Genomic DNA, 12,809 nt, shown 5'->3' on the forward strand with positions numbered 1-12,809 from the left:
AACCCTTCTACCCCCAAAGGACGTACTGTTACGTTTCACAAAAGCCATCCCTTTACCCCCATGGACGTACCGGTACATCCTTGCAAAAAAATGCTATAAATTTTTTTTTTCATATTTTTGATAAGTTTTTGAGAAAATTCAGGCATTTTCCAAGAGAATGAGACCAACCTGACCTCTCAATGACAAAAATTAAGGCTGTTAGAGCAATTTAGAAAAAAATATACTACAAAATGTGCTGGGAAAAAAATAACCCCCTGGGGGTTAAGGGTTGGAAATTTCCAAAGAGCCTGGGGGTAAAAGGGTTAAGCATAGTTTATTCACAAGATAATTAATTATCCTAAAACTTTACCATTCTGATCACACCTTATATAATCTATTGCCATTAAGTAAAGATTCCACTGGTAACAAATCAACACCACCATATTTTTTTATTTTCTATTTTAGAAAAACATATGTAGAAGCCATTTATGTTTTTTATGCTCACTTGTGAATATTTATATGTATTTCATTTGTCAGCAGGTAAGGTATGAAGGAAGTATACTCTCGCTTTAACAAGCTAATAGGGAGGTAAGGGTCAGCGTTATACTGTATATGAAAAATCTTCATATCAAGTTGATGCGTGTTGCTCTATGAGGGGATTTGTTTGGACAGAAGTGTTCAAACAAAATGTTTACATTTGTACTTGCAAATGTAAATATACTATCAACCAATAGTCCAATAGTATGAATGCCATTAAACCTTTATGATATGCTATTCTTATATGATACTAAATACTTATTACAGTATATAAGTTCTAAATTATCTTTCCATCATCAAAAAGAACTTAAAAAAGTCAAATACTCTATAGACTCATCTTGATGGCCTGCAAACTTATTTTATATTAAATTAGAAATAACCTCTAACATAGAATCTGTGAAATAGAGCATTTCAAGAATCATCCATACTTTATTACTCATAAATACCATTTATCTTGTCAACCAGTTTCCAAATCCCCATGTATTTAAAAGTGTCTTGGCTTGGTTAGGTCGACGTTACAACTCAAAGACCTATGGAAAGAAAAATGATGGTATTCACATCAAGAGATAGAAAACGAACAACAATTATATGAGAGTAAAGTAAATTATAGGATATTCTAAAAACGTGTGAGAAAAAGAATTAAACATGAGCCGGACATATAATGAGAATGACAAATAGTAGATGGACATTAAGAATAACAGACTGGGCCCTTAGAAATTGCAAAAATAGTTGGGGGAAAGAAGAAAAGGCAATGGACTGACAAGATGATAAAATTTTTTGGTATAGACTGGCAGAAAAAGACCATAAACAGATTGGAATGGAAACCTATAGTAGACTAGTAAGAAAACAAACTCTCTCATTCAAAACAATACTCTAGCTCCATGGTAATAATACATAGTGAAGTTATAGTCCAAATCTTCTGCTGTCAAAATCTCTTTTTGGATTATTGACAGCTTACATTGTATTTCTAGAAACACACACACACACACACTCTCTCTCTCTCTCTCTCTCTCTCTCTCTCTCTCTCTCTCTCTCTCTCTCTCTCTCTCTCTCTCTCTCTCTCTCTCATTATATTTGAGCTGGAAAGAAAGGGATTGCGTTTCTGATGTGAATCAAGTTGGAGGATGTGGAGAGACTAAACAAATTCTAAGAATCAAGAACTGCTATTGGTTGATTGTTGAACTTAAAGATGCAGGTGCTCCAATAATTGGGAGTATATAGTCAGGTACTAAAATTAATTGATTGAAGAGATTACTGCTCAAAAATTTATGTTTTCAATATTAATCTTACCTGATGATCATGTAGCTGCAACTCTGTTGCCCGACAGAAAAAACCTACGGTCGGGATACGCCAGCGATCGCTATACAGGTGGGGGTGTACAACAACAGCGCCATCTGTCGAGTAGGTACTCAGGTACTTCTTGTCAACAAGAACCAATTTTTCCTCTGTCGTGCCACCGGCAAGACCTACTTGATACGCTGTTGTTTCTGGAGTTGATTTCACGCTTTTTGGTGATGTATTCTCTCTAGATATTAGCTTTCGCTGTACAGGAGTTATTATCATTACCTTATCAAGCTTTTATGATTAGATTTGGATTATTTGTTGACGACTTGGATAGATTTTGGATTCCCCCCTTTGGCTAATTCAAGATGTCTGACCATACTCGGGTCCCCAAGTACAGGCAGTGTAGCGCTAGGGACTGTTCTAGGCGTCTTCCGAAGGCCTCTATAGATCCTCACACCGTTTGTTCCAATTGTAGGGGTAAATCCTGTCAATTGGAAGATCGATGTGAGGAATGCGCTGGGCTTTCGGAATTCGATTTTAATGAATTCCTTAAGAATGCACGTAGGCTAGAAAAGGATAGGATCAGGAGGAGTTCGTCTCGCTCTTTTGATTTTTCCTCTCCCCATGCCCCTCAACCTATTCCTTCCCCTGTAGTGGTGACTCCCGACCCTTCTACTAGCTCTCAGCAACCCTCGATGGCGGACATGATGCGTGCCATTCAGGCTCTTGGTGACAGAGTGGAGTCATTAGCTAATGACCGCAATCAACTCTTGGCCGATGTCAAAGAGTTGAAGGAGAAAAGTGCAGTGGGAAGTGTAGTGAGTGCAAGTGCGGTGAAAAGTGTCAGTGTCAGTGTTACGCATGAGGGTGCATCTGTTCGTGCCAGTCGTCCTCCCAGTCCGGGACCTCTTGCAAGCTCCCAAGCCCAGGGGAGAAGCAATGTCGAAGGACCAAAGGGTTCGACAGGCCTTGATCAGCGTACAGATGTACCCTCAGTGGTTGCGGACGTATCTTGCAGAGATCGTCACATCCACAAACAGACGAGTGAGCCCATTCATTCCTCGTCTGTGGAAGAAGTTTCTCGGCAGAAACGCTGGACCAAGGTCTCACGACCTCTCAAGCGCAAGGTCCCTTCCGAGCGAGTCCAACGGCCCAGGTGTAGCCACTGGGTCAGTTCGGACTCGCCGCAGTCTTCCGAAGACTGCACACCTCCCAAGAGAGGTAGAGTGGTTCCGCAGCAGGCAATCACTCCGTCTGTTGTCGCACCATCCGCTGTAGACCCTAAGTGGTCTATGCTGCAGTCTATGCAGACTCAGCTAGCTTCATTCATGCAGGAGTATCGTGCTGAGAAGGTTGACACTGCACCTGTTAACCTACAACCTGCCACGGTTGTGCGCTCAGCAGACACTGCGGCTGCCTGCTCCCACACTCCGGCTGTGAGAGCTCCACCACCGATGCGCAGTCGACCCTGCCAGACGCATATTGACGTTAGCCGACGTGCGGCACCCTCCGTTGACATGCGTGAGCTACCGCATCAGCAGTGGGAAGGTGCTGTCAAGCTGCCGTGTTTTGACGCAATGCGGCAGTCTCCGCAACCCACGGCAGTCCCCACCACGCACCATCACTCCGCTTTCCCGTGCTGCCGGATTCAGCCGTTCAGCTTTCTTCTCCTCCTTTGCCGCTTCCTCCTCAGCATTCGGATGAAGGAGTCTCTGATGACGATGAAGCTGCGCATTTGGACGATCAACACTCCGACATCGAGGAACCCAAGACTACGCCTCCCTCCTTAGACTTTAGGAAAGTCCTTGCCCTGTTTAAGGAGTTGTATCCGGACCAGTTTGTGTCTGCAACCCCGCGCTCACCTCCCTCTGAGTTCTCTTTAGGCATGCAGTCAGCAGCTCCTGCCTTTACGAAGCTCGTACTCGCGCGCTCATCCAAGAGAGCTTTAAGGGTACTGGGAGAGTGGTTGCAGTCCAAGAAGCAACTTGGGAAGACATCCTTCATCTTTCCACCGACCAAGCTTGCTTCCAAATCTAGCGTCTGGTATGCCACGGGAGAAGATCCCGGCTTGGGAGTTCCTGCCTCTGCCCAGGGCGACTTCTCAAATCTGGTAGACTCTCCCCGCAGACTGGCTATGAGACGCTCCAAGATTTGCTGGGCCTTTTCGGATATGGACCATCTCTTGAAGGGAGTTTTTCGTGCTTTTGAGATCTTCAACTTCCTGGACTGGTGTTTGGGAGCGTTAAGCAGAAAGACCTCCCCTTCGGATAAGGACTCTGCCATGCTCATCATGTCATGCATGGACAAAGCCATTCGGGATGGGTCTGGCGAGCTGGCGGCTTCGTACGTGTCTGGAGTTCTTAAGAAGCGAGATCACCTTTGCTCCTTCTTGTCGGCGGGGATCACACCATGTCAGAAGTCAGAGTTGATGTTTGCTCTGCTTTCCAAGTGTCTCTTTCCTGAAGAGCTGATCAAGGGGATTGCTGCCTCGTTGATCCAGAAGGATACCCATGACCTGGTGGCGTCATCCGCACGTAAAGTCACAGCTTTACCTTCCGTGCCTAGACCTAGGATGGACACACCAGCGTCTAGGTTCATTCCGCCCTTTCGTGGCAGAACCTCCAGCAGAGGAGGTACCCGTGCCGATAGTCAACGTGGCAAAAAGAAGAAGGGTTCCAAGTCCTCAAAAGGCAGAGTCTGACTGCCAACCTCTCCAGACAGCAGTGGGAGCCAGGCTCAAGAACTACTGGCAGGCCTGGGAGAACAGGGGTGCAGACGCACAGTCTGTGAAGTTGCTCAGAGAGGGGTACAGGATTCCATTCTTGCGCAAGCCCCCTCTAGCAACTACTCCCATCGACCTCTCTCCCAGGTACAGAGAGGAGGACAAGAGGCTAGCTTTACAGCAAGAGGTGTCTCTCTTGCTACAAAAGGGAGCGGTAGTCATAGTCCGGGACCATCAATCCCCGGGCTTCTACAACCGTCTCTTCTTAGTAGCGAAGAAGACAGGAGGGTGGAGACCGGTGCTGGACGTCAGTGCTCTCAATGCCTTTGTCACCAAGCAGACGTTCACCATGGAGACGACGAAGTCGGTGCTAGCATCGGTCAGGAAGGAAGACTGGATGGTCTCGTTGGACCTAAAGGACGTATACTTTCACGTCCCCGTCCATCCAGACTCCCAACCTTTCCTAAGGTTCGTCTTTGGAAAGGTCGTTTACCAGTTCCAAGCCCTGTGCTTTGGCCTAAGCACGGCACCTCTAGTGTTTACCAAACTGATGAGGAATATTGCCAAATTCCTGCATTTGGCAGACATCAGAGCCTCCCTCTATTTGGACGACTGGCTTTTAAGAGCTCCGTCAAGTCGTCGCTGTCTGGAGAATCTCAAATGGACTATGGATCTGACCAAGGAATTGGGTCTCCTGGTCAATATAGAAAAGTCCCAACTCGTCCCATCCCAAACTATAGTCTATCTAGGTATGGAGATTCAGAGTCGAGCTTTTCGGGCTTTTCCGTCGGCCCCCAGAATCAGTCAAGCCCAAGAATGCATCCAGAGCATGCTGAAAAGGAACCGATGTTCAGTCAGACAGTGGATGAGTCTAATAGGGACGCTTTCATCGCTGGCCCAGTTCATCGCGTTAGGGAGACTCCACCTCCGACCCCTTCAGTATCATCTAGCTGCTCACTGGAGAAAGATCATGACGCTAGAAGCGGTCTCAGTTCCTATATCCGAAGAGATGAAGTCTGCACTGACTTGGTGGAAGAACAGCATTCTTCTCAAGGAAGGTCTACCACTGGCTGTTCAGACCCCCGACCACCTTCTCTTCTCGGACGCATCGGACACGGGCTGGGGTGCGACACTGGACGGACGGGAATGCTCGGGCACGTGGAATCCGGATCAAAGAGCACTTCACATCAACTGCAAGGAGCTACTGGCAGTTCATCTGGCCTTGAGAAGCTTCAAGTCCCTCCTTCTAGGCAAGGTGGTGGAGGTGAACTCCGACAACACTACAGCCTTGGCGTACATCTCCAAGCAAGGAGGGACTCATTCGAGGAAGTTGTTCGAGATCGCAAGGGACCTCCTCACCTGGTCAAGAGATCGAAAGATATCGCTTGTAACGAGGTTCATTCAAGGCGACATGAATGTCATGGCAGACCGCCTCAGCCGGAAGGGTCAGGTCATCCCTACAGAGTGGACCCTTCACAAGAATGTTTGCAGCAGACTATGGGCCCTGTGGGGTCAGCCCACCATAGATCTGTTCGCTACCTCGATGACCAAGAGGCTCCCAAATTATTGCTCACCGATTCCGGACCCAGCAGCAGTTCACGTAGATGCCTTTCTTCTGGATTGGTCCCATCTAGACCTGTATGCGTTCCCCCCGTTCAAGATTGTCAACAAGGTACTGCAGAAGTTCGCCTCTCACGAAGGGACACGGTTGATGTTGGTTGCTCCCCTCTGGCCCGCGAGAGAATGGTTCACCGAGGTACTGCAATGGCTAGTAGACGTTCCCAGGACTCTTCCTCTAAGAGTGGACCTTCTGCGTCAGCCGCACGTAAAGAAGGTACACCCAAGCCTCCACGCTCTTCGTCTGACTGCCTTCAGACTATCGAAAGACTCTCAAGAGCTAGAGGCTTTTCGAAGGAGGCAGCCAGAGCGATTGCCAGAGCAAGGAGGACATCCACTCTCAAGGTCTACCAGTCAAAATGGGAAGTCTCCCGAAGCTGGTGCAAGGCGAATTCAGTTTCCTCAACCAGTACCTCTGTAACTCAGATAGCTGACTTCCTTTTACACCTAAGGAATGTAAGATCCCTATCAGCTCCTACGATCAAAGGTTACAGAAGCATGTTGGCAGCAGTCTTCCGCCACAGAGGCTTAGATCTTTCCACCAACAAAGATCTACAGGACCTCCTTAAGTCTTTTGAGACATCAAAGGAGCGTCGGTTAGCCACACCAGGTTGGAACTTAGACGTGGTTTTAAGGTTCCTGATGTCAGCAAGGTTCGAACCGCTTCAATCAGCCTCTTTTAAAGATCTCACTTTGAAGACTCTTTTCCTCGTTTGCTTAGCAACAGCTAAAAGAGTCAGTGAGATACACGCCTTCAGCAGGAACATAGGTTTTACATCTGAAACGGCTACATGTTCCTTATAGCTTGGTTTTTTAGCTAAAAACGAGCTCCCTTCTCGTCCTTGGCCCAAATCGTTCGAGATTCCAAGCCTGTCCAGTTTGGTTGGAAACGAACAAGAGAGAGTACTTTGCCCAGTAAGAGCTCTTAAGTACTATTTAAGACGTACAAAGCCATTACGAGGACAATCAGAAGCTTTATGGTGTTCTATTAAGAAACCTTCTTTACTGATGTCGAAGAACGCAGTTTCTTATTACATCAGACTTTTGATTAGAGAAGCCCATTCTCATCTGAATGAGGAAGACCATGCTTTGCTGAAGGTAAGGACACATGAAGTTAGAGCTGTGGCTACTTCAGTGGCCTTCAAACAGAACCGTTCTCTGCAGAGTGTAATGGATGCAACCTATTGGAGAAGCAAGTCAGTGTTCGCATCATTTTACCTTAAAGATGTCCAGTCTCTTTACGAGAATTGCTACACCCTGGGACCATTCGTAGCAGCGAGTGCAGTAGTAGGTGAGGGCTCAACCACTACATTCCCATAATCCCATAACCTTTTTTAATCTTTCTTTTGAAATGCTTTTTATTGTTGTTTTTGGGTTGTACGGAAGGCTAAGAAGCCTTTCGCATCCTGGTTGATTTGGCGGGTGGTCAAATTCTTTCTTGAGAAGCGCCTAGATTAGAGGTTGTGATGAGGTCCTTTAGTATGGGTTGCAGCCCTTCATACTTCAGCACCTAGGAGTCGCTCAGCATCCTAAGAGGATCGCGAGGCTCAGTAAGGAAGACGTACTTAAAAAGGCAGAGTAATGGTTCAAGTCGACTTCCTTACCAGGTACTTATTTATTTTATGTTTGTTATTTTGAATAACTGCTAAAATGAAATACGGGATACTTAGCTTCTAATGTTAACATGTATGCTGGTCTCCACCCACCCCCCTGGGTGTGAATCAGCTACATGATCATCGGGTAAGATTAATATTGAAAAATGTTATTTTCCTTAGTAAAATAAATTTTTGAATATACTTACCCGATGATCATGAATTTAAGGACCCTCCCTTCCTCCCCATAGAGACCCAGTGGACCGAGGAGAAAATTGGTTCTTGTTGACAAGAAGTACCTGAGTACCTACTCGACAGATGGCGCTGTTGTTGTACACCCCCACCTGTATAGCGATCGCTGGCGTATCCCGACCGTAGGTTTTTTCTGTCGGGCAACAGAGTTGCAGCTACATGATCATCGGGTAAGTATATTCAAAAATTTATTTTACTAAGGAAAATAACATTATTCTATTGGGATGTTGTTATTGCATAATTCATGTTTGCATTAGAAATTCAATTATAAGGAGAAAATGGGTTTAAATACATGAAAAATAGCTCTAAAAAAAATTTATACCAGCGTCAGCTTCTGTGGAGGCTAACAGCGCAACCCTCATCCTTTGGGACATCAGCTGCTTTAGTCATGTTTTCCAACCCTCTTTTTCAACTCTCTGGAACTTGGCTTGAGTTTGTGCGCTGGAGAGATAGTGCACTTCTCTTCTACATTTATATCAGTTACAATTATTATTTATTCAATCACTTAAAACAAGTCCAACATATGCCCAGTGAAAGTAGTTGCACAGTCAACATTATTCACCAATTGATATGATTCCAATAACTCATTAAATGCTGAAGCATCAAGATTTGATGCATCAGCCATCCAAAGATTGAAGTCTCTGCAAATAACTAATTCATTTTTTTCCATGATACTCATCTCAATGAGTACACTGAATTCTTCAAAGAAAATACTAGTATTTGTTCTCGGAGGTTTGTAGATTTTTACCATTGATATATTTTTTTTCATGCATAAAGTTTATTTATATATATTTAAATCTTGTTACACTAGTTCTTTTTAACATCTTGAGATTTGAAGAACCCCTACGAATGAAGAGGCCAACCCCCCCCCACCTTGTCCTGGCCTCCCTTGGCATATGAAAGGAAGCGTTTGTGTGTGGGGGCGGGGGCGTCATTTCAGCAATCTTAGCCTTGTCAAAGTTATTTAACCCTATTTCAGATAATGTTAGTATGTCCAAATACTTCTCATTTATCAAATACCTGTATCGAATTTGAATAGTTTTATTACCAACAGATTGTGTGTTTACATAGCCACAGTTTATAACATCCTCAGTATTTTCTTCCAGTCTTTTCAATTCTAAATCATAAGCTTTGGCTACTTTCCTCTTGGTAAAGGTAGAAGAGACTCTTTAACTATGGTAAGCAGCTCTTCTACGAGGACACTCCAAAATCAAACCATTGTTCTCTAGTCTTGGGTAGTGCCATAGCCTCTATACCATGGTCTTCCACTGTCTTAGGTTAGAGTTCTCTTGCTTGAGGTTACAATCGAGCACACTATTCTATCCTGTTTCTCTTCCTCTTGTTTTGTTAAAGTTTTTATAGTTTATATGGGAGATATTTATTTTAATGTTACTCTTCTTAAAATATTTTATTTTCCTTTTTTCCTTTCCTCATTGGACCATTTTCCTTGTTGGAGCCCCTTGACTTATAGCATCCTGCTCTTCCAACTAGGATTGTAGCTTAGCAAGTAATAATAGTAATAATAATATGCACACACACACACACACACATATATATATATATATATATATATATATATATATATATATATATATATATATATATATATATATATATATATATACTGTATATATATATATACATACATACATACATACATACATACATACATACAGGTATATATCATCGTCATCATCTCCTAAACCTAGTGATTCAATTGGCCTCAGTTAGATTTCGCCAGTCTTCTCTATCTTGAGCTTTTAATTCAATACTTCGCCATTCATCATCTCCTACTTCACGCTTCATAGTCCTCAGCCAAGTAGGCCTGGCCTTCCAACTTTTCTAGTGCCTTGTAGAGTCCAGCTAAACGTGTGGCAAACTAATCTCTCTTTGGGGAGTGCGAAGAGCATGCCCAAACCATCTCCATCTACCCCTCATCATGATCTCATCCACACATGGCACTCGAGTAATCTATTTTATAGTTTCATTTCTAATGCTGTCCTGCCACTTAACTCCCAATATTCTTCTGAGGGATTTGGTCTCAAATTATTATTATTATTATTGTCCTTATTATTATTATTATTATTATTATTATTATTATTATTATTATTGTTGTTATTATTATTATATTATTATTATTATTAGTATTATTATTATTATTGTTATTACAGTATTATTACTAGCAAAGCTACATCCCTCATTGGAAAAGCAGAATATAATGAACTAAAGGGCTCCAACTGGGAAAAATAGCCCAGTTTGGAAAGGAAAGAAATAAATTATATGAGAAGTAATGGATAAAGTATATGAAATATCTTAGACAGTGTTGAAATAGGTCTGTCATATATAAACTACGAAGAGAGAATTATGTCAGCTTGTTCAACATAAAGAAACTATTCGCTGAGTTTGAACTTCTGGAATTCCACTGATTCAACTGCCCATATAGGTAGATAATTTCATAATCAACTCACAAGTGGAATAAAACTTCTAGAATGCTTTGCAATATTAAGCCTTTTGATGGAGAAGGTTAGAATGTTAGAAATAACTACATATCTAGTATTGTGTATCTGATGGTACAGTCTGTGGAGATCAAGATGGAATTGATGATTAGAATTCTGTAAAATTGTATGCAGAATGCATAAAAAACTAACTACTGTAGTTTTCTTACTACTACAAATACTATTTGTCGATGTTTCACAGGATGTAGATACAGGAGAGGGGGTTCCCAGCCCCCTTGTCCCGTCACTTTTAGCCGCCTCTTACGACACGCAGGGATAACGTTGGCGCTATTCTAATTTTTATATGCCCCCGCGGCCACAGGGGGAACGTAGAGAGTAGAGGTCCCCTTTTTGTTTTTGTTTCATTGTTGATGTCGGCTACCCCCCAAAGTTGGGGGAGGTGCCTTGGTATATGTATGTATGTACAAATACTATTACAATAAAGTTGAGAATATTTACTGTACTGTTGTTGTAAACTGTGCTTCTATTTGTGTTTCCTTTTTTGTTATTATAAACTTTGATTTTCTATATAAGAATGGAAGACACAGGTTATAAATGATTTAAAGTTAAGTTGTTTATATCTGCTTCACTCACTGATCACAGCTGCCATAAACATAATTTGATCATTAGACAATCTTCCATAAAGGAAGGAAAGGCTAATGTGTGTTGGATATTGAAATTTCTTTTCAGAATGCTTTTGCAATAGTTTGAATTAGAAATGATTATTGTATTTTCCATTTCAGGTTTGGAATGATGCCGATCATGACAAGTCACTACCTGTTGAGGAATGCCCCCCAAATGACTTAGAAGGTCTTATACCTGTTGCTGTAAAAGTTCTTCATCCATCTGTATTATCCTCTTGCAGGTTTGTGTAGTAGAACTCTGTAAAATTCTTACTTTTCGTTTATTCTCTCAGTTAAATGTCCACAAAATTGCTGTTTAAAATAATTATACTTAGTATCACCAAGGTTTTAATTACGGTAAAGTTATTTGTCCATGTGTGCAATTTTCAAGACACTCCACAGAAGTCATCTTTTAAGTAACAACTCTATGTAAATTGTGCTTATAGGATGGTCCATGTTAACTAACAATTTTTACTCAAGAATTATGTAACTTATTCTGGTAAATTTAATGATGTTTTAAGCATAAATGTTTATTATTCTATAACATATACAGTGCTTAGTAGGTAGAGCTGAATTCTTTATTTAAATTTTCAGTGAGTTAATAATTGTGTAATGACCAAGGACTATCCTGTTAGGCTAAAACAAGGAATCCAATATAACTGGATATACAAAAGAAATATACCTGTTGTCTTCCCTGCAGTAGGACCAGGGTATAAATATGCAAAACTGAACCCAGTGTGTTTATCAGAGAATCAAGGGCTCCGGGCACTCCTAGAAACCCTTCATAGCCCCTCCAGAGCTATATTTACCTGCTAGCAGATGACACACCACTCTAGTGAAATAAACTACTACTCAAGGGGAAGAGAATAACATCACCTACAGTAAATATTTTTTAGTGAGGCAGATTTTCACCGACTCGCAGGGGTGCCCTTTAAGCTCGGAAAAGTTTCCTGATCGCTGATTGGTTGAACAAGATAATTCTAACCCATCAGCGATCAGGAAACTTTTCCGAGCTAAACGGGCACCCCTGTGAGTCGGTGCAAATCTGCCTCACTAAAAAAAAATTGAACATAGAAGTTTATTTATCACCCTCAGCCATCTTTAATTTCTTGTTATCAGAGAGAGAGAGGGGTAAAAAATTATGCATTTCATTAATTTCACTGCCAAAAACAAAGAATTACTGTATCTGCTGGATATATTCCCACTTCTAAGTAAAGTACAATTGGTTAGGATCTGCTTTCGTTTCCGGCTCTATGTGGGATTTTGTTACAAATATTGCCTTTGTGTCCATTTGGCTTGCCAAATCGAGTGACCAGGGCACTGAATTTGTACCAACAGTTGTTCCAAAGCAAAGGACCTATTAATTATTTTTATGAACGTAAAGAGTAGAGGTCCCCTTTTTTGTTTTGTTTCATTTGTTGATGTCGGCTACCCCACAAAATTGGGGGAAGTGCCTTGGTATATGTATGTATGTATGTATGTATGAAAGTACCCTGATGTTCATATTGCTTCTCTCTCGAAGCTGTTTGAATCGCTAACCCCAAAATGAAAATTTCTCATTCTCTGACTTTGCAAAATGTCACTGCTTTTGAGAGCCATCAAGCCATCTAACAATCAATATCAATAACTAGTCGATGATGGGTCATAGTTCCCTTTGCCTTCAATTTCTCTCGTTGACTGCTTACAGTTTACACATATATATTACACC

At 42.2% G+C, this 12,809-nt stretch overlaps 1 protein-coding gene across 2 annotated transcripts in view; it reads left to right on the plus strand.

Annotated features, from left to right (window-relative positions):
* LOC137637030 (uncharacterized aarF domain-containing protein kinase 2-like) overlaps positions 1-12,809 on the plus strand; it is a 190,853-nt gene that overhangs the window by 119,550 nt on the left and 58,494 nt on the right. For both annotated transcript variants that reach the window (XM_068369341.1, XM_068369340.1), the window contains exon 7: positions 11,222-11,343. In XM_068369341.1, the coding sequence (XP_068225442.1) occupies positions 11,222-11,343 (122 nt within the window). The remainder of the gene's footprint in view (positions 1-11,221; positions 11,344-12,809) is intronic.

Source organism: Palaemon carinicauda, unplaced genomic scaffold, assembly GCF_036898095.1.
Source record: "Palaemon carinicauda isolate YSFRI2023 unplaced genomic scaffold, ASM3689809v2 scaffold5, whole genome shotgun sequence".
In the NCBI taxonomy this organism is placed as follows: Eukaryota; Metazoa; Arthropoda; class Malacostraca; order Decapoda; family Palaemonidae; genus Palaemon; species Palaemon carinicauda.